General features: G+C 39.0%; 2 protein-coding genes across 12 annotated transcripts in view; both read left to right on the top strand.

The window, feature by feature from the left end:
- The first annotated feature begins 105 nt into the window (after positions 1-105).
- LOC145358490 (cold-inducible RNA-binding protein B-like) lies at positions 106-12,031 on the top strand. 6 transcript variants are annotated; one of them, XM_080212589.1, is made up of 9 exons: positions 106-240; positions 1,651-1,758; positions 3,865-3,968; positions 4,649-4,781; positions 5,350-5,398; positions 5,494-5,549; positions 7,648-10,573; positions 10,690-10,760; positions 11,551-12,031. In XM_080212589.1, exons 2-7 carry the CDS (start codon positions 1,659-1,661, stop codon positions 7,659-7,661), a joined length of 456 nt encoding a protein of 151 aa, XP_080068715.1. In that variant the 5' UTR covers positions 106-240; positions 1,651-1,658; the 3' UTR covers positions 7,662-10,573; positions 10,690-10,760; positions 11,551-12,031. The 6 variants fall into 6 exon arrangements, with proteins under 6 accessions (XP_080068715.1, XP_080068714.1, XP_080068712.1 ...); XM_080212588.1 differs by having other exon boundaries at positions 5,491-5,549; XM_080212586.1 differs by having other exon boundaries at positions 5,476-5,549.
- Positions 11,551-26,725, top strand: part of LOC145358489 (cold-inducible RNA-binding protein-like) — a 27,898-nt gene continuing 12,723 nt past the window's right edge. For 2 of the 6 annotated variants that reach the window (XM_080212581.1, XM_080212582.1), the window contains exons 1-6: positions 11,551-11,627; positions 20,668-20,777; positions 22,080-22,186; positions 23,122-23,263; positions 23,499-23,580; positions 23,709-23,764. In XM_080212581.1, the coding sequence (XP_080068707.1) occupies positions 20,678-20,777; positions 22,080-22,186; positions 23,122-23,263; positions 23,499-23,580; positions 23,709-23,763 (486 nt within the window). In that variant the 5' untranslated portion in view covers positions 11,551-11,627; positions 20,668-20,677 and the 3' untranslated portion in view covers position 23,764. Of the gene's footprint in view, positions 11,628-19,363; positions 19,498-20,667; positions 20,778-22,079; positions 22,187-23,121; positions 23,264-23,498; positions 23,581-23,708; positions 23,765-24,651; positions 26,703-26,725 lie in introns of those variants that run through there. The other 4 variants (XM_080212583.1, XM_080212579.1, XM_080212580.1 and 1 more) reach the window with 4 other exon arrangements.

The raw sequence follows: 26,725 nt of genomic DNA, 5'->3' as shown, positions 1-26,725 counted from the left end.
CGGTGACGGTTATTTTCGTCCTGTTTGCCGCGCTTGCGCATTAGCGGTAGCTGGGGCCTGTTCGCGGGCAGAGGAGGGGGGGAAAAAAAATCCACTCGCCGCGCCTGCGCTGTAATGAGAAAATAGCGCGAGCGGACTTTTTTCACTCTCTTCCGTCCTGTTGTTTGTTCCGGAACGGTGAGAGGAAACGGAGCGTTGAGAGGGTTAAACACATCGAGTGTTGTTTGTGCATAATCTACGGTGAGTGAGGTTGAAGTACTTCGGTTGATATTAAGTCAGGGACGTTGTAATTAGGGTTGGTTAAATGTTTATATTTCTGCGAAGCCAGGACAATAACCGCGCCCTAATCTAGTTTTATGAAGTAAAAATAAACGCGCGATAACGCTTTTATTTGGTAACGTATTCTGGTGTGTGTTGTGTTAGATTGTTCCCGAGGCGAGGGTTGACGTTAAATTTGGCATGGCTGGCTTTCGGGGTTTGTTTTCTCTCTGCGTTCTCTTTCGCTCCCGCGGTTTAAAATGGCGGCGGGGCGCTAAAATGGCGGCGGCCCCGGGAGGGGAGAGAGGGTGCCCCCGGCTCCCTGAGGCCCGGGGAGGGGCGAGAGGGCGCCCCCGGAAGACTCGGTGAAAAGAGAGAGGAGAGGTGGCTATTTCCAGCTCTTTGAGGATTGGTGGTGGCGGAGGAAGTCTCCAGCAATTAAGGACTTTAGCGGGTTAGGACAGGTTTTTGTAACTTTTAAAGAGAGGAGTCTCTGGATCATTTGAGGCCTTTTGTAATGGGGGGGGGGGGAAGAGGGGGGAGGCTCTCCAGTTCCTTAAGAGGTGGGGGAATGTGTTCGGCTCCTTCAGAACTCAATCAGTTGTGGTGCCTCCAACTCTGAAATCGTTGGTGGGGGGGTCTCTGGGGGGCAGGGTAGCTGCCTCCATCTTCTGTGTCGCAGTTACAGTTAAAACTTGTGGTTTGTTCTCTTGTTTTTCCTTCTTGGGCAATAATATTTCCACCACTCCCTTCTAAAGTATTGTGAAACAGCTTTTGTAATTTGAATATTGGTTCTGTAGTCATTTAAGATAACTGACTCGTGTTTGTGTGTATAGAATTTAAATATAACGATTTACATGCCATCTCCATTCCTTAAGATTGACTGTTCACATTGTCAGTTTGAGTAAAATACATTCAAAAGTAGCACAGCGTTAATGTGTACAATATTGATTTTTCGTGCCCTTCCAATAGACCCGACCTGGCTTGCAAGTCAGATATGTATTATACTGCCCACTTGCTGTTAATTTCTGCATGTTTTAGGAAAGTGCTCACCAATGTGCCATTACACAGTTAAGTTCTAGTTTGCTTTTGTAACCCTTACTAAATGGATTCTTAACTGGTATGTGCTTAAAAATAATTGAATTTGACCGTGTGGTGCATTAATAGTTACAAGATGAGAACGTGTATCTACAGTTTTGATCTGTTTCCAGAAATGGTCTGCATGTGTGGTGTGACTTTGCAGTATTGCTTTTGTTGGATGCAATTAGATGGGTGGGATTAGGAAGTTTTAATTTTCAAAGTTATTTATTCCTTGCAGAATATAGTTTAATAATTGCAGCATTTTTCATTATAAATGTATTATGCTCTGAAGTGGTCTCTGTATTTTCTCAGAAAACACCATGTCAGATGAAGGAAAGCTTTTTGTTGGTGGGCTCAACTTTGAAACAGATGAGCAATCACTGGAACAACTATTTTCCAAGTATGGGGAGGTTCGTGATGGTAAGATTTTAATGTGTACAGTATGTTCATTTGAAACAATTTTAATGTGACCATTCCCTTCTAAGAATGTAGAATTGGCAGGCCTGTACCAAATATACTCCGTCATTAGTTGGCATTTGCATATTAAATTAAAATAACGAGGAGATGACAACCATGAGTAGACTGTCAGATTTGGCTGGTTTTAATGGGAAGGCAAAAGGGCACAAAGGATTGAACATCTCACGATAATATACTGCCAGCATTTTTAAATGAGATGGTAACTTTTAATTTACATGTTCAAGATTAGAGCACTCAAGCTGGAGGAGTGATGCACCAAAACTGGTTATTTTGGATTGATACCCAACTGCTGTAGTTTCCATTAGAATCTCTCCTGAGTAAAAACGTCGAGAATCTGAGCCACACTGCTAGTGGACAAGATTATGTTCACATCCAATTGAAGATACTCGATTTAATGTGTTTTTTAGGAAATGTGCCAAGACTGTCCTAGTTAGATTAATTTTAGTGTTCAGTTTAAATATTCCCCTGAGTGCTTGATGTTAGGGGGTTAACATCCCATGGATCTCCTGTGATCTTGGCCATTTGTAAAAGAAAACTGTGCAAGCTGAGATTCTGTAAGATGAAGTAAAGGGTCTCCTTAGCTTAAAAGCTGTGATTAACTACATCTTGTTTGAAACAATTTGTGCTGATATCAGCACATATTCCCTATTCTAAACTGTCACCCTGGCCTTGTAAATAGCAAACTCTTTTGCTTGAGTAAACCACTCTCAACTGGACTAGGCTGATGCTGTCCTTGTTTGGAGGAGAGAACATTCTCTTTATGGGCAAGGTAGTGTCCCAAGATATACAGGAATGGTTGCTATCTCACACTCGAGCAATGGTGGACATCCAGTTTCGATATGTGATTTTACTTACATACTGTCTCTGTACTTTTGCTGTTGCTAAGCATGTAATCTGGGTGAAATTATACTGTGTGTATGTGACTAATTGCTGTAAAAAGAGTATAAAGGGAGGGACTGTTTCCCTGTTTGGCGAGTGTCACTTAGTGAAGTTCAGCACACTGTGCTGAATTAGTAGAGCAATTCTGCAGAAGCTAGTACTTTCTTGAAAATAAAGGACTGCGTTTTCTTAGGTCCGTGTCTTGCTCTTGCATTAAGTATGTAAGGGCCTCTGGAAAAACAAACCTGACTTGCTCCTTACAGATGCTCAAACAAAAGTATAGCGTACTCCTAGTTTGTATTCTTCAATCAAGACTAAATAGCGATTTGTTATTTGTACTGTCCTATCAATGTAGAAAATAATCTAGGGTGCTTTGTGGGGAATAATAAAGAGAATGAATAAACACAATTTGTAGTTGCTGAGTTTTAATGAATGTCAGAGGTGACTGAAATCAAGTTTGAAAAAATTGCAAAGCCAAAATGGTTTAGGGAAGGAAGAGATGAATCAAGGTGGATGATCTATCTTCAGAAATTGGGGTAAAGGGATGTGAAGGATATGCAAACTATACAGATGAAGTGCTGTGGGATACATGAGGCTCAGGTACGTTGAAATGAATAGCTGGAGGATTGAGAGGAATGTTTCAAAGTTAATGTGTTAAGGCAGAGACAGCCAAAAGCCTGTTTGAGATTGGGTAGTTGGTAAGCAGGATTAAGTGTGAACTGTGCATGCACTGTTGAATTTTTAACAACTTGAAATTTATGGTGGGTAGTGTACTGAAGATATTATAGAAGAGATGGGCGATGTTGGAAATAAAATTAGTGACGGCATGTGGGAATCACAACCCTGTCTCAGGTATAGCACCCAGATTTTTAGATGTGATTTGACTTGAGGAATTGGACAGGGTAATGAATAAATTTTTGTTAAATGCTGATAAATCTTGTGCTCCTGTTGTAGGCTAGCAGGCGTTCTTGTTCCTGGTATGAAATCTTCAAGTAACCTGATCTTGTCTGAGAGACAGTTCTTTCAACTGCATTTTTTTAAATGACCAGCTTAAAATTAATAGTTGGTCCATAAATACTAATGCAACATGTTTAATTTGGAAACTCATGTATTTTATAACTTGAACACTTAATTCTGATGCTGCTTTCTTTTCTCCTTGCCTATGTTTAGTCCTTGTGATCAAAGATAAAGACACACACAAATCCAGAGGATTTGGTTTTGTTACTTTTGAAAATCCTGATGATGCACGAGATGCCTTGGCTATGAATGGAAAGGTATATATTTATAGATAAGAGTCTTTTAAAAGTTAGATGTTAGGCATCTGACTTCTGAGGAAAAACTGTCCATCTTGTATCTATTCATAATGGGAAAGCATTTTGTACCATAAGGCCATGTTTTCTGTGGAACAAACATCATTTACACCATTGTACACGGTCTTTAACCTATCTCATAAGTTCCAATACCTTTGAAGTAACTTAGTGACTCTATTCTGGTATTCAACCAGAAAATTAGACTTGTGGACTTACTAACGTCCCACTTGGTTAGCCTGATGTTGCCTAATTACATTTTTCCTCAATTACACCTATGTATTCCTTGAGCAGGACAAGTTTGTTTTGAATTTCAAACTTTTGAGGAAAACAAATTGATATATTGTGATTATACTCAATACTCATGAATAACCTGAGCCACTATGGGAATTGAATGCATGTTGTTGGTGTGGCTCTGCATCACTAAATGGCTATCCAGCCGACTGAGTTAAACCAACAAAGGCCTGCCTTCTGAATCTAGCCCTTTGCCTGAGCTGTGGTGATCATTGGGTTAAAGTTACCACCAGTCAACTCCCCCCTGGGAGAGCAGTCTATGGTCATCTGGAACTATGACGATTTTACCTGTTTACTGTGAATACTGCTGCACTGTGGTGATTAATTGGTTTTGTTTCTTTTGTCACTTTCAGTCAGTTGACGGTCGGCAGATTAGAGTAGATCAAGCAGGAAAGGGTTCTGGAGGGCGGTCTCGGAATTACCAAAGTGGACAATCACGAGGTTATGGATTTCGTGGTGGGAGAAGCAACCGTGGATTTTACAGAGGTGATTAATGTTGGAAATTAACCTGCTGACTGGTGAATGCAGTAGAAAAATTGACATAAATTGGTTGAGTTTTTAGGTAACAGTCTTATTTGAACTGACCTGTATGTGATTTCAGTGCCCTTGTAGCAACTAGGGGCCTGGAATCATAGGTTGCTGTGATTCAGTTTTGAAATGATGTATCAGCAAGGAGTGTTTAGCTGTGGGATTGTTGGAAGGAGTTAATTCTGTAAGATTATATTAAATGTGTTGCCACTATTGGGCATATTTTACTCATTGTAAATTTAACCATCGTGAATGTCAATTTTTCAGCCACAAATGTCAATACTGCTTTGCTAATGTTGAATAATTTTGGTGCCAATATTGAGGTTGGTGCTGCACAGAATGTCTGGGAGCTTAGCGGCATTCAGCATATTGGGTCTTAACATTTGCTTCCATTCACAATTATAAGAAAATTTGATATTATGTCTATTCCATTGTATATAGAAGGCACGTCTTGTATGTTAAATTTTTCTACCTATGCTCTTCAGTGTACGTACTTAAAAGACTAACTTGCTCAATCTTCTAATAGATGGTGACAGAAGTGGACGAAGCAATTACAGAAACGACTACTATAATAGGTAAATAATTGCATTCCTGCATATTGGCATTTTTTTATTTGTATTGCGTTGTGGTAAATACATTTTTTTAATTGTAGGAATCAAAATTCTAGCAGCTATGGCTATAATAGTTCAGTTGGAAGGTCGTATCGGGATGACTATGATAGTTATGGTAAGTACATATACAAACCTCTTCAGCTTCCAGTGTATTTGCAATTTAACACTGAAAATCATCAGCTTAGAACAGTGGGTTACACATTTAATCTTGTATATTAAAAAGTTATTTTTCTTTTACAAAATCTAAGAACTTCATTATATTATGACACTGAGATTTCCTACCTATTGAAAAACTAGTATTGACACTCAATGTGAAAAATACAGTTTTATGAACTTCAAGCTTTCTTAAAATCACCTGGGATATATGGGATATCTGACTTGTTTGTTTCTTCACCTTTTTTGCGATGTTGGGTTTTAACTGCAATAATACCTTGACATGAAGTTATTTTTAAATTTGGCAAACTTAATGTAAATCTTTAAATGAAGAGTAGTATAGGTTGCTATGATTCAGTTTTGAAATGATGTATCAGCAAGGAGTGCTTGGCTGTGGGATTTTTGGAAGGAGTTAAACCAATAAGATTACTTATTAATTGTGTTGCCACTGTTGGGCATATTTTACTCATTGCAAATTTAACCATCACAAATGTCAATTTTTCAGCCACAAATGTCAGTTTTTCACTTGGTGATTCAGGTGGCTGAAAAGCTTTGTTTCAACCTCCCCTTACACATCTAATTTTTTTTAAGAACATATCCTTTCCTCTGCACTGGAACTATAAGTCAGGAGAAAGAGCAAAGACCACTTCTAAAAGGCTACAATGAAATAGATGAAAATATAAGCATAACAAAGTTGAGAATTCTGAGCTATTTTAAATTGTACTTTTTGATATTGTAATTTAGAATTTTCTAACAAAGTTTATTTTACAAACTAATAGAACCTGATGTTTCATAGAATTCTGTGAATTGTAAACCTTCAATTTTCAGTGTTTTCAACTGTGTGTTTCATAAGATTGTAATTGCTTAACTTAGCATACTTTCGTTTTAAAATGAGAAATCTAAAATCAAGATTGGATAATCAGGATTTTACGGATCCAAATTTTCCTTTATCATTTGTTTTCTATCTCTGATCAATTAAGTTCAATTCTAACAACTGGATAAATGGAGCGCTCCTGTTTGTAGAAAAAATGCTGGTTACTCTCAATTATTGTTCCATAGTCATTTTTCTGCACATTTGCAAACCAAGCATATCAAGTCAGCATAAACTTCAGATGAAATTTTCGTTTCCAACTCTCCTCTAGGACTGAAGAAATTATAATGAACTCTGCCTGTCTTGATGACAAATTTAAACTATTTTATGGTGCATTATTTTTGAGACCATGACTTCTGTACTGGTGGTTGAACTCCTGTTGTACTGTTTAATCAGCAGTATATGGAAGACAAGGGAGGTGATTGACATGAAATAACCTCTTCTGCATTATGCTCCCTGGGGCTTTGGCTGCTGAGTTTTGTTCGCAGAGCTTTGAGTGGGTCTACCAGCCCTGTCGGTGAACTATTTATCTAATTGGTAATGCATGCCGCACACTCTTTCTTTAGGCATTGATAGTGCTGCAGCTATATCCTTTTGTGCCTAGAAGGAGCTTTGGGACCTCCAAATTATATATTTATAAAGCATACCTAATGCATTCTAAAGGGCATTTGTTTTCTGATTTTTTTTCAATGGGCAACATTAAGAGAGATACTTTAATTTTGATATTTCTCTCAGTATTACAATTTCTGTCTACATATTACCATACTATAACAAAAAGAAATTGTCTTGGCTTTGGACGTTGCCATAATATCTTTCAGTGACATTCTGTATGAAGCGGTGGGTGCTTCATTTGCTAGCCTTTCTTTTGTATCTCCTTCCTTCTCTTTTTTTACTTTTTAACCCAACAAAAAAAACTTGGAATGAAATTGTTATCCAAGATTCTGGCAAATGGATCCCCAATTTGAAATTGGAATCTTGCGCTGCCTTCCCAGTTGCTTGTTTTGAATATATTTTAAGTTTGACCCATACCGGTACTAGCACTTCATGCAGTTTGTACTTAAAAATTAATGGTGTTAAAGAAGGAAAGTGTACCAGTCAGATCTATTTTCACAATCTGATAGAATATGGAGAAGCTGAATTAAAAGTGTATTACAAATTCTTTACCTTGTGCCTGCTTCTCCTCCTCCAGCTACAAATGAATAATCAATCTCCTTGAATCAAGATCATCCTCCTTTTGGCTCTTGAGTTTTGGAACTACAGAAAGCAGTTATCTTCTGAACTTGTTGTCTGTTTTAACATTATCAAAATTATTGACAGTCTGATAGCTTCTGACTTGAATGTGCATTTACTTTTAGGTCAAAAAAGACCTATTGAGCCTATTTATTTTAAAGTTTTCAGTTTCAGACCTACACTTGTAAAGAACAAAGTTGGTCATGTTTTATCTTGTTTAAATCTTCATCCGTTCCTTTCCCAACCCCACAGTTTTTGCAGAATTTTGATATTTCTTATTTTTTCTCACTTCCCTCTATTGGCTGTAAAAAGACCAATTTGAACAAGATCACAAAAGCTGTGCATGCTGCAGAGTATTGATTTTTTTTGAGTTTAATTGCTGAAATACAATTCTACGCACATTACTTTCCTGATGGTAAATCAACATTCAGTCGTTTTGCCTGTCATTAAAAATTAACTTGCAGTGGAATGTTCAAACTGCTGGATCTTAAGTATTTTGCATTGAGCCTGTTATGATACAATTTACAAAAAAATGCATTTATTTTCAATCTAATATAGGAGGCTTGTTTTTGGAAAATTATATACTGGTAAAGTTGGCCATTTGTTCATGCTGTATTTCATGTGCAAGGATGAAACACTTTTTTTTGTATAAACTTGGCTTTTTTGGAAACTGATTAAAGAACCTTGCCCAAAGATCTCTTGTTGCTTTTAATCAACCATAAGTATCATAGTGAACCCTGTTAACTGAAGTTCATCCAATTTAGATAAAATGTAGCTACTGAAATTGGATGTTGAGTTTTCCATTTTAATACATGTGACTTTCTGATTGTTGTCCTTTATCTACTTCTATAATTCTAAATACCGAATTAATGTAGTAAAGAATTCCCATTTTCTATTTTGTTCAATGATTTAAGTAACTCCTCATGCTACGTAATTTGTGTAATAGAGGTTGCCAGAAAAACAGGATTGCTTTGTTTCCTGGCTAACTTTATACCTATTAATAACAGTGGCTTTAGAAACATTTGAAAAAAATCTGCCCGATTTGGGAAATCTGTAGTGCATCATTCTTGTGTATTTAAAGGTGCGAATGAAATGACAGTGTCTTCTATAAAGCATTCTGCGATTGAAGTCACAATCATTGAGCATATTTCAAACCAAATTTGAGGTGGTGGTCTTTGGAATCCAATTATGCAGGCGAGATGGATTAGCACTCAACTTGTTCATTTTCGTGATTTGCTCCTTCGGACCCTCTCCCTTTTCACCTTGCCCCGGCAAACCAGTTTTTGTTGAGATTAGAATGATGCTGATTTATCTTTAGATGATTTTTGGAAATACATGAATCATTTTTTGATTTGTAGTTGTGTTCAGATGTTAGCCCACTGTGCAAATATGATCCATATCTACCTTTTGAATGGCTCATCTAAATTTAATTTTTAAACCCTCTTCATTCATTGAGTTATATGAATAATAATGTAATTTTTGTGGCTGCTTGAAAGAAACATGGCAGTTTCTCTTAATAGGGAAAGCTAGATTTGCTTTATGTAACTGTTCAAGGAAACATAAATATCAGTCCTGAAAGGAACCCAAGTAACATTCCAGCATCTTAGAATTCAAATTGTAAATAAAATCTTTGACCTCATTCTAAGTTACAACCCTAGCCCCAAGGGTGATACCTTTTTAAAAAAAAATCTCACCTGGAATGCAAATTCTCCTTGTCACCCTACCTAAAAATCCTGTTCTACCAGGCATTTAAGTAAAACTTTTTCCTCAGACTATCCTATCTGAAATTACTTTCTGCTTAGTTGTTTTGTCCTTTTAATATTCAAACCTTGTGCAACCATTACATGAATTAAGGTAACAGCCCATATTACCTGTCAAAAAGATGTCATATACTTTACAATATCAAGATTTTTGCTAGCTTTGCTGAAGGTAGTGGCATTGAAGAATGACGTGTTCCCCCTGCAAGGAAACTTCAGCTGGTTATGGCTAATGCATCAGTGGACATAATCATAGCCTTGAGGTAACTCATTTTGCTCTCGTACAATGTCCACTTTCCCATTTTGTTAAACTAAACCATTTTAAATGTTCTGGTAATGTACTTGAAATAAACTTGAGTGGCTTTCCTCCTTGGCCTCTTTTTAATGTGTACATCTCTCTCAATCAATTCAAGCAAACTACAATTCTCCAATTTTGTAAAATGTGCCCAGATCGAGTTTGCTTGTTGCCATTGGGTGAAAAGACCATTGAAGGACTCAAACTGTCCACTTCTGGACCTTAATTTGCCAAACTCTGCAACGTGAATGCTAAGGTCAACTTCTGTTAAATGGAGGGGGGAGTGGAGTTTATGGTTTTGAGCTTTTTTTAAACTGATATCCTAGTTCACAAGTTATTTTTGATATTCCCAATACTCAGCGTACATTTCTAAACTGGGGTTCACAAGGTCCCCAGCTTTCAGCCTGGGGACCAGCATAACACAAGCAATGGTCCAAATTTTGATTTTTTTGGTATTTAATTTAGCATGCTTATCATTGAATGGTATTGTTTTCTGCAATTTTGCCGCTTCCCTTTGGGTAGCTTACCTCTGCAAGAGGTTGGAGTGGAGGATCTCTTGGGGTTTGGAATGTTTGCAGTCTCCACACAATTTGGAAATGTATTCTATAAATTGTGGTGGTGGACTTCTCAGTTTTTTTTTCTGAAATGCAGACTTGAGTTCTGCACACTTTTTAAAATTAGTAAGCAAACCCATCTGATGCTCAGTTTATACTGAGTTGTAGTAAACATGCTTGAATTTCTCATTACGCAAATTCTGTGCTTGAATTTTTAGATTTGCTAAACTAGGACATTTTGAAAGCAAGGAGTATAGAAAGTCTTGGATTAGCTTTCAGGTGACCCACTTAAATTTTAGTGCTGCAGTAGAATTTTATGCTTAGAGAATTAGTTAATGGATTGAGATTTGAAATTACATACAAGATGAGGTTAACTTATTGACTTTCTTTTGTAGAATGAGCAAAGCTGAAGAAAGAAGATAACGGTTAAGTTTGGAGAGGAGGTGGTGAAATCTCATGAACCACAGTAAGTAATTTCATTAGGTGAAAAAATTAAGTTTGTCACCAGTGTGAAATAAATCTTTGCACGCATCTGCATTTGATAAATTGGAGAAAAGGGTACTGCAATTTTGTGATGTCCGTTTGTGTGCATTTTTAATTTTAAAACTAGGATAACTGCAGTGAAGCTTTTCAATTTTGTCTTTTGCATGCAATCAAGTGACTGTATGTGATATTGGGTGAAGACCTGAGTTTGTACATACCAGAAAATAATTAACGCCTGTATGTTTGCTTGGTTTTAATTGACCTTGACCAACCCTACCTTGAAGTTGGTGTGTTAATTAAACTGATGTAAATAAACGAGATTGGGGAAAGAAGTGAAAAACTTCCAGCTTTGAACAAAGTTGACATTTTTCTCATCAAGCAACATTGGTTACTATTGAGTAGTAATTGGTTTTGATGCTTTAGCATAATCTAAAATTTTGAATACTTTTAACTTTAAATATGTATTCTGACTGGTGAGCTTGGATGTTTTTTCTGTTTTGTACCACTTCATATCCCGCTCACTTATTCCAGTAGTATTGGGTCAATGAGTTGATCCTTGAATGGTTTCTTAAGTTATTGTTTGTTGAATAACACAATCTTAGTTCACTCTTGTAAATACTAGTTGCAAATATAGACCTTCAATATTTGATACCTTAAAATTTATTTAATTGCTACTTTGTATCCAAGTTTTGAAAGTATGCCAACAAATTATTGGATTGCGGTCTGATGCACATTTGGTCAGTCTTCATTAATGTTTTGTTCACTCATTTCAGGCTGATTCTCCTGTTTTGAAAGTAAAGGAAGAAAAAAGGAAAAACATTTTTAGCATACTTGCAGTTAATGTTTTCAGGTAACTGGCCAATACATTTGTTGGATTAAGTTGTTTGTGTCCAGCCTATAGTTTTGTCTTCCCATTTCATTAAATTGTGGAGATGGCATTTTTGAAAGCATTATAATTAATGAGTGCAACAAGTGCCCACCAAGGTCTTTATGGAACAGCTGGCATAGCTTTTTTAATCTTCTGGTCTGAAGAGCTAAGTGTGTGCTCACTTTCAAATGGTGAACTTTCCCTTCATTCTCTTATGCACCAAATTCTCTCAAAATATTCCATCTAGCTGATCCCATGCGAATCCTGACTCTACGTCACTGTTAAAGTTTACTTTGGGAAGCAATTAAAATGTACTGTAAATGAGGACTTGTACTGTAAATTTATAGAATGTATTTCAAAGCTATCAATTAAATGTTGTAGTTCTATTGAATGTGGTTAGCGTTTTTACTTAATTAAAAGTGGTGGACACAGTGGTTAGCACTGCTGCCTCAGAGACTCAGTTTCAATTCCCGGCTTGGGTCACTATCTGTGCAGAGCCTGCATATTCTTCTCGTGTCTGCATGAATTTTCTCCAGGTGCTGTGGTTTCCTCTAACAGTCCGAAAGACATGCTGTTTAAGTGCATTGGCCATGCTAAATTCTCCTTCACTGTATCCGACCAGGCATTGGAGTATGGTGACTAGGGTACCTTCTCTGTAACTTTATTGCAGTGTTTTTGTAAGCCTACTTGTGACACTAATTCATAAATGAAATCCACTGTGCTGCAAAAACCATATTTGCTGCCTGGAGTAAGACCTCTTGGAATGGATGGACTGGACATCTAAAAACTAAGTTATTTGAATTGACGTTTATTACATTCAAGATTGTGCTTGCAGCTTTCGTTTCCAAACTCTTTCAACATTAAGTAATGAGGCACTGAGTGGGAATTATTAGCTGCAGTAACTCAGCCATCATTAACATCATGTTATTGGTCGGTGGCAGCTTTGATCAGTTGAACAATGTTTAACTGAGAGAATTTACACTGTACGTGCATAATAAAACAATTTTAAAATGAGTTGGTTATACTTGAGGACTTTGTAGAATAAATGAATGGAACATGTATTACTTTTGAAGAAGTGTATTTGTAGTTGAAAGGCGCTTTGCCCGTTGATTGTCTAAAAGTGGCATTCCTCAATTATCCACAAATAGGACAGTGCTGCTGTTGTAAAATTATTTTCCCAACTTTATAATTCATTAAATTAGCGCCATCACTATATTTGCTCTCGCACCTCTACCTTTTTATCTCTTGAGCCACAAGTATTTTTTTTAAAAAGCATCACTCTTGGGTTTTGTCTATTCCATTCTCTTTGCTCCTGATGTCTCACTATATCATAAAACAATTTTAAACTCTTGATGTTTGCTGGGTATTCAAATGTAACTGGTGATGTGTCCAGAAGGGTAAACGTGTGGCTGGAATTGAATGCTTTATGCTGAGTCACCAGAAGCGTAACTTCCTGGAGAGACTTACAGAAATTTGAGTGAGGGTTTTGAAATAGATTAGAAAGATTATATAAATCTTAATCCTTCATTGTAGAAATTCTTAACCAGTGAAGCTAACTCTTTACTGATTGAAGAAAAATTACTTTTAGACTTGTAAATAATTCTATGCAATGACTTACATAATTGAACTAGTGTTAGGAAGGAAATATTTTACTTAATCTTAATTTCCTGATTGTTTGGAAGTCGTCTTTAATTGAGTCTAGTTAAACATCAAACATGTAATTGTGCAGCTGCCCTTGGATCTCCTTGTTAAACTAACTATATGCACAACTGACTCAGGCAATCAAAGCTATTAGAAAAATGAAAATCTGTAATTTTGAGTTGCATTGAATATAATTAAAAATTTCATGCTGTGTAATCATCTAAATTGAAAATTTGACTCTTTAGGCTATTCCTAAAGTCATTTTTAGTGTTACAATTATTCAGACTATCTGGGTGGCATGGTGGGATAGTGGTTAGCATTGCTGCCTCAAAGCGCCAAGGACCTGGGTTCGACGACCCAAGCCAGAAAATGTGTGGAGTTTGCACGTTCTCCCCGTACCTGCATGGGGCTGCTCTGGTTTCTTCCCACAATCCAAAAGATATGCTGGTTAGATGCATTGGCCGTACTAATTCTCCCGGCATACCTGAACAGGCGTCAGAGTGGCAACCAGAGGATTTTTGTTGCAGTGTTAACGTAAACCTACTTGTGACACAAAACTTATATTTGTCATTTATTTCTGTGCCACACATAAAATTTGAGATGTGCTTCTGTTTGTGAAACCGCCTAGTTAAATTTGAAAGGTTACCATAACATTCAAACCTGTCTTCTCAGTATGTAGAATTGAAGCACAGGAAGATAATTTGACCCAATGACAGCGTTGCTGATATTTTATTCTCCCAGTGATTTTGTCCTTTTTAAATCTCACCTATTGTGCAGGAGGCTCCACCTTTTCACAAGGATAACGCAAATATAACTGTCATAGGTATATACAAACACAAGTTGGCTATTTACGTATATTCCACCATTGGATCTGTACCTCATTTAACAACCATTAATCCATATTCCTTTGTTCTTGCCTAACAGTTGATCTGTATCATGTTATAGGGATTTGAGGGAGATCAGCTATGATTTTATATTTGCATGATGGATTATTCTAGGGCAAAATGGATTAACTATAAATGTTAACACAATTAGTTTTTTTCTTCCTAACCAGAGATGCTTTAGTGCATTCAGAATATATTGCCTCTAGGGAAGAGATGGCATGAAATTCCTTCCCAAAAAGATTTGCCCAAAAAAACTGCAAATTGATAAAGGCTGCTGATTGGAACAACCTGCGAGTTGTAGGAACTGAAACATTTAAATCCCAAGTTGCCAGTTAAAACAATGACGTTTGACTTTGGACAATGCAAAGGTGTCCTGGGTTGTGCATAAGTAATGGCTCAAATATTGTAGTGGTATTGGTGAAAATATTAGCATTTACTGTTATTCTGAAATGCACAACTTTTGCAGTTTGCCCATCTATAGAATAAAGTCCAGAAGAACTGACAATGAGGAGGTCCAAGGGATGGTATTGTAGTTGGAGCAGTGGGACCTAGAGAGGGGTAAGGTGATGAGGATCTTAGCTCCATTGGATGAAATTACAGCTACTGGCATTTATCTAGCATGTTTAGTATGTCCAACTTTCCAAGGCGCTTCATGAAATTTGACACAAGCTGAAATAAATCAGGTGAGCAAAAATTTAGTCTTCGATTCTGTTGTTTTTAGCTAATTCTGTTGCTTTAGCTGAGATAGAAGGGTTTACACGTGACAATGTGTGAACATTATTTGCAAGGCCAGCATTTGTTGGCCATCCATAGTTGCCCTTGAACTGAGTGGCTTTTTAGGCCATTGCAGAGGACACTTAAGTCAGCCACAATGCTGTGGGGTCTGGAGTTGCATATAGACTGGACCAATTAAGGTTGTAAACACAATAAGGTCTCAACACCAGGTTAAAGTTCAACAGGTTTATTTGTAGCAAATGCCACTGGCTTTCGGAACTGGCTGTTCCTTTGTCAGGTGGGTGGGATCACTTGATGAAGGAACAGCCAGTTCTGAAAGCTAGTGGCATTTGCTACAGATAAACATGTTGGACCTTAACCTGATGATGAGAGACTTACTGTCCAACGCTGGCATCTCCACATCATGACTACTAGTTAAGGTTGACAGATTTTGTTCCCTAAAGAGCATCTGGGAACAAAATGGTGTTTTACTGTAATCAATGGTAGTCTCATGGTCACCATTACTAGGTGAGTTTCACATTCTAAATTTATTAATTGAATTTAAATTCCACTAACTGCCGTAGTGAGATTCAGAACCATGTCCCAAGGCATTAGCCTGGCTCCCTGAGATGTGTGAATTTGAGCATTGAGTCTTAGTTTTGACTTTAATATTTATTTGAAAGTTTTTGTGATAGATGTATTCTAATCTGCCAGAATTCTCGTCTAGAACACTCCCCACAGATTTGGAAAGTAGTAAATGTGGTTTGACACTTAAGAAAAAAGGGAGATGAAAACAAGGAACTAAAGGCCAGTTGGATTGATATTGACAAGTGAAAATCTAGAATCTTATTAACTGACAAGCAATGGTGTTGAGATATTTTGCTGTTACCTATAATAATTTCAAGCAGCTTCACCAATGCCAATGGTGATGAGGAAAGCCATAACACAACAAATCCTCACTCGAATCTTTTTAAGTATTGAGTTGAAAAGCGAACATTAATGCTCAGTGCCCATATCCTACTGATTTCGATGAAGTCCTTGATCCCAAGGATGTTATGGTTGTGACAATCTTCAAGAAAAGGGGCAAATCCAATTATATAAATGAGAAATATCTTCCTGATTTCCATTGCAGGAAAAATCATTACAAGAACCCTTCAGAATCAACTTCTTACACTTAAGAGCTACTCTAGAATCTCTATGGGTTTTGGCCAAGGACATGATTTTATTTTACATGCCTTGCAAGCAGGGATCCTTAAGTGGATCTATTACCAACCCTTTTAAGGCAGGAGTCAAACAATGTCATAGCTCCAACTTGCTTTGGCCTTGCTAATATTCTTCATCAGCAAATACACCTTGTTTATTGAATGGATGATAAGCTGTTTAATCTGACTCCAGTCAAAAGTTAAGACCACTCTGGCCTTGGTCTCTTTAGTAAGTGCAGCATTGGAAATGGATCTCCAGAAAATTGTTCATCTATTTACTGAGAAATACAAGAAGATGGGACTTGCTCAACATTCAGAAGATTAAAGTTGTCCATCAGTAAGTTCATGCACGTGCCCCAGGATTTACAATGAGTGCCTTAAACATGGAACACTCCAGTACCTTGGAAATCATTTTTCACAGAAGGCTGACTGATGAAGAAACCCAGCATTGCCCAAAATCTGCTGGTGCAGCCTTTCCATATGAGGGAGTGTGTTAAAGGTTGCAAAATTAAAACTGACACCAAGCTTGTGGTCTTTACTGTGTGAGGCTAAAACATGGACAATGTATAGGAGGCATTTCAAAGGACTGAGCCATACCATCAACCATATTACATGGGAGGACAAATACATCAACATTGGTGTCCCCTCACAAGGAAGTAATCGAGGCAATAAACACCACCACCAGCTTTGAGTTGGTCATATAATTCAAATACCAGGCTCAGCTGGGAAGACGAAGTGCATCAAAGATGTGCTGAAGTCAATACGAAGAAATGCAACATTGAGATTAGCCTGCGAGACCATCCCCTTGGACCAAATCAGAATGACAATAGAGTCTGGGTAGAATCCCAGCATTTTGAAACCGCAATAACAAATGAAGAGGAACAGCAAAAGCAGCAGGGAAAAAAATGAGCTGTGATCCAAACTGATACATAACCAGAAATCCCACATGCGATAATGTCTGTAGACCATGAATCTGCCTCATGAGCTATCTTTGGGCTCGTGGAAGACAATCGTGCTTGCCAATGAAGGGGTAGCCAACAGCAATGTCAGTTTCCATTATTAATAGGTAATTATATCCTCCTGCCAATTTTAGTGTTGTGCCTCCATTGATCACAAAATTAAAACCTGACTAGTTTACTTGTAACGTTTCCATTATAAATTCCAAGAGTTGAAGGTGAATACTTTTAAAAGATTAATGACTATTACAGTTCTAAGTGATATCCACTCTACCAAATGCTGGAAACACTCAGCAGTTTTGGCAGCATCAGTGGAGTTTTCAGGTCAATGATGCTAAGTTGCCTGCTTCACACAATGTAATAAAATTCTTGAATTTAACAGTTTTTAAATCCTTTAACATTCTACTTGGTATAATTGTTTTAAAAGCGTAGGATGGATGCCATCCTCCTATGGTGACTGTGGTTGATGGAACTTGTTTTTTTTATAGCTGTCAGTTACTTTTTTAAAAAAGTTTTGTGATGTTGCAGCATAAAATAAATTGGATCAGGCTACAGCACACTTAACATGGATGGCTGGATTACCTGAACATAATGATGTACTCATGATGTGGATATGCTGGCGTTGGACTGGGGTAAACACAGTAAAAAGTCTGACAACACCAGGTTTTAAGTCCAACCGATTTATGTGATAGTAAACTCACTAGCTTTCGAGGTTTCCCTTTTCTTCAGGTGAATGGAGAGTTCTGGCCTCAGACAGAGCATATAAAGCACAAGACAGTTTACTGATTAGAATGCGCAGCTTTACACCTAACCTGCTGTTCAAGTCCTAAAGTGGCCGACAATGTGAGTGGAAAGAGCACTGATCACGGGTTAAAGAGATGTGAATTGTCTCCAGACAGTACAGTAAGTGAGGTTTTGCAAACCTAGGCAAGTCATGGGGGTTACAGATGGGTTCATGTCGCACTATCTGTAACCCCCATGACTTGCCTAGGTTTGCAAAACCTCACTTACTGTACTGTCTGGAGACAATTCACATCTCTTTAACCCGTGATCAGTGCTCTTTCCACTCACATTGTCGGCCACTTTAGGACTTGAACAGCAGGTTAGGTGTAAAGCTTCGTATTCTAAGCAGTAAACTGTCTTGTGCTTTATATGCTCTGTCTGAGGCCAGAACTCTCCATTCACCTGAAGAAAAGGGAAACCTTGAAAGCTAATGAGTTTACTATCACATAAATCGGTTGGACTTAAACCTGCTGTTGTCAGACTTTTTACCATAATGATGTAATCATAGTGATTTGAAACACTATTTTAACATGGCAAGTTGTTCCTGTATTGGTGGTATAGTTTAACTCATGCCACCCCAAAACACTTTCTGGCTAAAACTGGAGAAGTGCTCTGATATTGAAGAACAAGTATTGAAGATTTCTACACACTTTCTCCTTTATGAGCGTTGGCAGCATTCCCTTATCCATAACTGGTGGCCTTGCCTCCCAGCTGCCTAAGCTGTATTAATGTTTTCCCCTGTTCTTTAAGACCTTAAAAAGCCTACCGGTTTGTCACCTAAGAAATAGGAGCAGGAGTAGGCCATCTAGCCCTTCGAGCCTGCCCCGCCATTCAGTAAGATCATGGCTGATCTGTCGTGGCTCAGTTCCACTTTCCTGCCCTCTCCCCATAACCCTTAATCCCCTCTCTTATCAAGAACCCATCAACCGGCTTCTTAAAAATATTTAGCGAGGCAGCCTCCACCACTTCAACGGGCAGAGAATTCCAGAGATTCACCACCCTTTGAGTGAAGAAGTTCCTCCTCAACTCCGTTCCAAACCGCCTCCCCTTTATCTTGAGGCTGTGCCCCCTAGTCCTACTGTCTTTTCCAGCGGCAATTTTTCTTTTGCTTGCAAACCTTTGCCTGAAGAGCTTTGGTGTTTTGTACAACAGGAACAGGGCAAAGCTGTTGACAACAACTACTGAGGCTGCCCCACTTGCCAGCAAACATGTAATGGGGATGATGTAGCTTTGCAGTCGTCTCCTGGGCACCTGAGGCTGGGCGGTGACTCGCGAGAGGAACTGGTATGGGGGGGTACTTCAGGCTGCTCAGTGACTTGAGAGGAACTGCTGTGGCCGTATCTGAGTAGGAGCTGCTCCTGGAGGGGAGTATCTGAGGCTGCACAGTGACTTGCAGGAGGAGCTATGGGCGGGGGGGGGGAGGAGTGGGGGGTACGTGAGGCTACTCGGGGGTTTGCAAGAGGAGCTGCTGCTGGGGCTATCTGAGGCTGCAAGAGGAGCTGCTGCTGGTGGGCAGCTGAGGTTTCATTCACTGAGTTGGAGGATGCGCAGAGCCTCTGGATCCGGGGCACTGGGGGAGGGGGGCTGCGGCTATAAATAGCAGCCGGTGTCGCCGCGCTCCCATTTCCAGTTTGGAGTCTGGAGGTGTGTGTTGGAGCAGTTTTTATTGAAAGTGAGTGAGCGAGCAATGTGCGACATCAGTGCTGCCGTGAATGGTTTATATTTTGTTGCTGAATTGGGGGGGGGGGAATGTGAGCGAGTCTTGCTCGGCCTGATCAGAGCCGCTTGTCAAACCGTAGCGGCGGCGGCAGCTGCTGCCTTTGAACCGATGGAGGGGGTGGGGCAAGAAAAACAGAAGCCGTCCTTTTAAATAGAAACGGGTGGGCCGGAGATTGCTAATCACCATCTGGAAATAGAGCGGCATTTTGATCAAATAAGCCAGCAGCCGGTCCTTGATTCGGAAATAATTGGTTCAACGCGAAATGGGGAGAGAGAAAAGAGATGTCGGTGGTCTAACTGTAAAGGCATGAAACGAATCCCGTTGGGAATGAGTTATTTGTGTTGGGGCCGGTGGTGGTTTTTTTTTGGGGTGGGGGAGTCGAAGAAAGTCGGGTACTGTGAGGGGCTCTGGGGATGGGGGGGGTGCAGATAGGGGTGGTGGTCTCTAAAATGGCGACGGCGCCACAAAGCCTGGCCGGGCACCGAGATGGCCACTGCCTCGGGACCCGGATCCTGCCGCACTGCGGCACTCAGTCTGCCTGCCAGCCAGCAGAGAGAGAGAGAAGGCCAGCCGGCCCAGAGCTGGGGAAAGCGGGGATCTTCACGCAGCAAACCATTCCCTGAGTCGCCCAACAGCTGTGGCTTGCAAGTCTTCTCCCATCGAATAAAATCTCCCTCTCATCTCTTCCCTATCCCCCTGCAAAATATTCAATCTTCCTTCCCTTCCAACCCCTCTATCCGCTTGCAAAATATTCAATCCTCCTTCCCTTCCAAGCTCTCTCTCGCCCTGCAAAATATTCAGTTTTCCTTCCAACCCCCCCCATCCCCTTGCAATAAATACTCAATCCTCCTTTTGCTTGCTTGCTTCCTTCCTATCCTGCTGCAAAAAAATTCTTCTCTTTCCCCCGTCCCCCCACCCCATCCCCTTGCAAAAACACTCAATTCTCCTTCTTTTCCTCCCTATTCTCCTGCAAAACACTCAATCCTCCCCTTCCAACCTCCCTATCCCCCGCAAAAAAAATTCTTCGTCCCTCCCTAGTCCCCTACAAAAACGCTAAATTCTCTGTCTCCCTATTCCTTGCAAAAACACTCAATTCTCCTCTTCCTTCCTCCCCCAAACCAGGTAAAGCAACATGTCTGACGAAGGAAAGCTTTTTGTCGGTGGTCTTAATTTTGACACTAATGAACAGTCCCTGGAATCCGTCTTCTCCAAATATGGACAGATCTCTGAAGGTTGGTATCTGGTGTGGCATCTAAATATAATCCACCAGTGCTTATGCAGTGACCAATTTCAGGACAGCACAGCAGCTTGCATTATGAACGAGTTATTTTTGAAATAGGTGTTTTCTTTACATACATCTTCAGTTTATAATTGAGCACGCGATTGTTTTTACTGTTGAGTGCACATTGCCCTCACACTATCTGCCCAGATAGTGGTAGCCTGGAAGATGCGCTGGGGCACCCCCTGAAGCAAAGCTGCACGGAATTGCTCAGGAAGTTTTAACTTCCATTGGACAATTGCCCTGTATCTGAACCTTCTGAAGCTCTGATTTAAAATTGGAAAATTTGACTGATATTTAACCAGGAAAAATTAGAGGGATTAAAACCAGTTCTAACTCTCAGGTAATTATACCATTGACCTCCCAAATCTATCCCACTGACTATCTCCAGACCCCACTGTATGTAGGCTTACACTAACAGTGCAATGAAGTTATTGTGAAAATCCCCTAGTCACCACTCTCCAGCACCTGTTCAGTTGAGGGAGAATTTAGCATGGCCAATGCACCTAACCAGCACGTCTTTCAGACTGTGGCAGGAAACCCATGCGGACATGGGGATAACTTGCAGTCAGTGATCCAAGCTGGGAATCGAAGCCAGGTCCCTGGTGCTGAGGTAGTAATGCTAACCGATGTGCCACTCAGTCATCCCTGACCAACTGACTACCCCATCAGCTTAACTTATACCTTTCGGCTGAGATGTTTACACTTAAACAATATGTGATAGCTAGTGCTGTAAAAGGGTGCATGGCTTCGCTTCCACACACACACACCCCACCCCAAGTAATCCTATGCTACGCTGACAGATTTCAGGAACAGTTGTGCTCCTGTGCTTCACGTTTCTCAGCAGGCCTACGTCGGATGTCTGGGTGAGAAATATGGTGCCCCAGTCTAAGATGAGCAAATAGAAGCAGAGTGGCAATCCGATGGTGATTAGCCATTCAGTTGAAAATTTGGTGCATCAGTTCCTTATGAATTCACATTTTTAAACAGGTTGGAAGTCTTTTTCATACTATATGGATGCTCAGACGGATAGTATGAATAGTAATGGAGGAGAGCAGCAGTAAATGGGAGAGGATACCATAAATTTTAGTAAGATAAGGCTTGAATGGAGCATAAATACCAGCAACATGGACCTTTTGGGCCTAATAGTCTGCTTCTGTGCTATGGAATTGATAGTCTGGAAACAATTTTTTAGCTGTTTCAGTCATGAGGTGGCATTTCATAACTTGAACCGTTTTTCCCTTATCTGCTTTAGTTATTGTAATTAAGGACCGAGAGACGCAGAGGTCGAGGGGGTTTGGTTTTGTCACGTTTGAAAATCCTGATGATGCAAAGGATGCCATGTTAGCTATGAATGGAAAGGTACATTTTAAATACCCATCAATTCTGCAACCTTTACAGTTTAGGTATCATGAGTGGTATCTGTTGCCTCTGGATAATAAGGTTCATGCCATCCCTGTCCCACCACTCCAGAGATTTGAGCACATCATTCAGGATGACTCTTCAGTATAGTATTACAAAGAGTAATATCAAAAAATGTTTTCCATTGGATAAGGCATTAATTGTGGTCTTATCTGTCCTCGCAGATGAATTTAAAAGATCTGGTGTCACAATTTGAAGAGTACAGGAATTCATGTGTCCCCGTTAATACCAATATCATTAAGAAACAAAAATCCCTCCTTGGCCATTCCATCAGATTTTTTGGCAGCTGTCTCGGGCTGAACCAGACTTTGCAATCTCAGCGTTCCATTTGATGCTGAGCTTCCAACTTCACATCCATTGTAAAGGCTTTCTACTTGCTCGCCTGTAATATCATCTCTACCTGTCCTCAGCTTACCTATTGAAACTTTTTCCAGACTCTCTCTTACCTGCTGTTTTGATTCCAGACCTTGGTTTACCAGTGTTCTTGGCCAAGAGTTCATTCTTCTTATTGACCATACCTTATTCACCTGTTTTATCTCTCCCTGTGGATTGGTGTTGAGTTTTGTCATCTTGAAATCCTGTTAAAGTTTGAATTACTGTTATAGTATTGCACAAATGCAGGTTCTTACTGGTGGAATGATTGCAGGTCAGCTGTCATGTTTCCCTACATTATAATGCAATATTTTTAAAAAATCAAGACAAGTCATAGTTGGTGAAATAACCTCTAGGTACTGAATGGCCACCTTGTGTTTCTGTGTAAAGCATATCAGAATGTAATGATTGTGAAAAGAGTAATATAAATGTAGGTTATTTTGTGTTTATAAATAAAACCATTGACAATTAACAACTATGTTATAACGTTCCTGTGATTCCAGTCTATTGATGGGCGTCAGATTAGAGTGGATCAAGCCGGAAAATCTTCCGGAGATCGATCTCGGGGCTACAGGGGTGGAAATGCAAGCAGTCGTGGATTTTTCCGTGGGGGGTCTGGACGTAGAGCTCGTGGGTTTTCCAGAGGTATGTAACATGGCTGATATAATGTAAAATAATTTTGTCCACTGACACAATGGTGTTAGAAGGACTGATTCAGTGGACTGCTTTTTGTCTCTTCGTTTTGAAGCAATTTTAGTATTTAGTGTTTAGCAGCACTAGAAGAACTTTATATGGAATTTTTTAATGTGGATTGTTCTGAATATTAATGAACTTTTGTCCATTTGATTGTATTCACAACATTATTTGGATTCTTACACAGGTGGAGGCGATAGAGGGTATATTGCACGCTATGATTCAAGAAGTGGTTACTCAGGATCAAGAGACTACTATAACCGAGATAGGTAGACATGTTTCTTTATTATTTGGATTAATTTTATTGTATTCAGTTTATATTTGGGTACACATTGTTATAATTGACTGTGCTCTGTAATGACCTGCCAAACACTACAGGGGTTTTGTTTGTCCCTAGGAGTCAAGGGAGCTATGGCGGTGGTGGTTCCTATCGGGACAGTTATGATAGTTAAGGTAGGTGCCATTAAAAATGGAAATTAAGTGAAAAATGGTTGGGCTGGGGTCACAACTCTAATCTTCTGAAAAGATATAGTTATCTTGGTAATGGATTTCTGAAAAATTACATAACGTAAGCAGTGTATCTGCATGTCAACATTGTCCATGTGGATTTGAGTAACCATAACCTGAATACTGAAAGCTCAGTACAATAATATTTATTCTTCCTGTGCTACCAGTCAACAGTGCATCTCTGGGGGCGGAAAGTTCTACTGATGGTAGGTTCTGGCCTTGCAGTTCTGTTGGGTCCAGGCGGAAAGAACAGGTTCTTGGTCTGTGCAACACCACAGTGCTTGATCCCTGCCACTAGGTTCTATAAATTTAACTAGAATAGTGCAATATTGAGAAATGGAATACAAATCTTTGAAGTTAATTGTATAGTACCATAGTTTCATGCATTCATTTGCATTGAACTCTTGGGCGAGTATGGTTTTTAGCTCTTATTCTGCATGCCAGACTTTTCACCCACTATTTAGAGAGCTGAACAGATTTGTTCTCTCCGAAATAAATCCATTTATATGTATTTACTATCTTGAAACAAAACCAAAAAAAGCAGTGTATTCTAAATTTCTAAAACGTTGAGGGTATCTTTAAAGTTTAGACCTGGATTTTATATATGACAATAATCTCAAGCCCAGTTCCCTGCTGTCTTCCCATAGCATATTTATTGCATCTACATTGAAGGAAATGCAAAAGCAATAATTTTCAATGTTACATGATGCATCAGGCCTCAATAGCTCTAAACCATGATCCAAGTCAGTCCATACCACTGATCTAGCAATAGGAAGAGGAAGCTATGATTACTGTTGCAGTCTTTTTACATTGTACCTGCTTCTTGTTCTCAGCTACACACAACGAATAAATAAATCTTCCTGACTCAAGATCGTCCTTCCTATGGCTGTATTTATAAAGATTTTCGGAGCTTCGTGGAATCGTATTGTGTACTTGTATTCTCACTGACTTGTCGTAATTCAGTTTGGCCTTGTTAATCACAGCCTGACAGCTTCTGACATGAGGATGCACACTGTGTTGGCTCAGTAATTTTGACATTAAACAATCAAATAATAAGCATTCTCAGGCAGTTGACAGAGCCCTTAATATTTTTTAATGTTTTGAGGTTTTCTTTTTACTTTAGAGATGCTTTTTTTGTCTTAACATTGCTCAAATGCTTCCCATAAAGTCTAGCTATTTCTGAATTGAAGTTGTGGGATTGACTGGAATTATAGTAAAACAAACGTAAAAGGGGTTAATAGTGTGTTCTCAATCTATTTTTATGCTAAGCAAACTGATGTTTTATAGAAGCTGAACAAGCTGTGGTCTTTATTTTAAAATAAAGGCTTTCATAGCCACATATTCTTGTAAAAATTGTCATCTGAAACGTTCCTTTAGTGTAGCAAGGTAGGGAAGCAACACGGGAACAGAAGATATTCTCTGCCTCACAAACCGCCTTGATACTGCTGAAGATAAAAGGCTTCATTTTTAACTTGTAATTGGACATTTGTGCATCTTTCAGTGGTTCCAAGAGCTCTGTACACTGTAAATAACTAGTTAATCATGTTCCAAATTCTTCAAAATTTACAAATGAAGTCCTGAGCAATGTATCTTTATAAGCTGACATGTATTGGATGAGAAATATTTGGAAATGGCTTTCTTTGTGTTGTATGTTCAAGTGGTTTAGAGTTGACCTTTTTGTACTGAAACAGGCTTCACGAAGCCTCATTAAACTAAATACCTGACTCATAACCCTGATCTTCCTGTAGTTGGATTCTTGTGGGATGGGATATAGTAGAAAGGATACAGGTAGGGATTAATTCTGTAATGGTAAAATTAGTTGGAGGAAGATGATTTGAATAAAACTAATTGGGCGATGTTAGGAACTGACTCTACCCATCAATGAAATTTTGTATTGCTATTCGATTGTAGATGTATAGCCACTGCAGTTGATGCCCCACTTACCTTGACAGTTAAGTGATGTGAACAAATTGCCAGTTTAGTATCAAGCAACCTGTGGCAAAAGTTTTTCCAGATGCATTCTATTGTCATGATTTTGTAGTACACTATATAAAAGTACTGTCAAAAATATTAATTAAACTGAAGTCTCAACTGTTCCTTTGCAACAGTTGTAGGAACTCTAGTAATAGTATTGTACTTGTTTTTCCATGTAGCTGGCATGTCTGAAGTCATTGCCAGCTATGGTGTTTATCTGAAGTTACTCCTTAGGTTGAACTTTGAATCTGTCCTCCTTGGCTTTTACCTTAGATCAGCCATTTTTCATGCATATAAATATTTCTAAATTTGTATTGCAAATTGTTATCACTTCGGCAAGTTTTGAAGTGGAGATTTTCTGTCCTGCCAGATTCGTCTGAAAATAATTGTTTTTAGTGCCAGGTATCCAAAGGCTATCTGTTTCTGTTCGAAACTTTGTCATAAATAAATCCTTTCTCCCTGTTTTTCTAAAACTGGTAGCTTTATAATAACTTTGACAACACATGGAGTAATTGATAGCAAAATAGAAAAATTCTGTTCCAAAAACTTGCTGCTGTGTAGGTGGAGTGGTAAATTTAGTACTAGCAATTGGATGGTCTGTAACAGCTGTCCGGGTTTCAATTATCAGAAACATCAGAATAAAGGTTACCAACAGTTCAAAAATCTGTCTTACTGTAATTTAAAAAAAACAAAAATAATTGGACATAGCTAAATTTGGTGCGAATGTCTGTTCAGAAAGGTGTTCAAGTCCATTAAAGATTTTTATAACGCTTCACAACTTCTAAGGATCTTTGCTAACATTTGGAAAGAAATGGCCATGGAGAACGAAGTGCTGTGCCTTCTTCAATGAAACCTGAGATGAAAACAGCACATGGCTAAGTGCATATGTGGATATAGTCCTAGATTTGAGGTAACTCCTTTTACTCTCATAGG

Source organism: Carcharhinus amblyrhynchos, chromosome 26, assembly GCF_965287045.1.
Source record: "Carcharhinus amblyrhynchos chromosome 26, sCarAmb.v2.hapA, whole genome shotgun sequence".
NCBI classification, from domain to species: domain Eukaryota; kingdom Metazoa; phylum Chordata; class Chondrichthyes; order Carcharhiniformes; family Carcharhinidae; genus Carcharhinus; species Carcharhinus amblyrhynchos.
The sequence above is the reverse complement of the archived record's forward strand: the minus strand, read 5'-3'. Positions and strand labels throughout refer to the sequence as shown.

Coding starts and splice junctions, on each gene's coding strand:
- LOC145358490 (XM_080212586.1), top strand. CDS start 1,659: ATGTCAGATGAAGGAAAGCTTTTTGTTGGTGGGCTCAACTTTGAAACA. Junction 3,969..4,648: donor CCTTGGCTATGAATGGAAAG/GTATATATTTAT, acceptor TGTCACTTTCAG/TCAGTTGACGGTCGGCAGAT. Junction 5,399..5,475: donor AGAAACGACTACTATAATAG/GTAAATAATTGC, acceptor TTTTAATTGTAG/GAATCAAAATTCTAGCAGCT.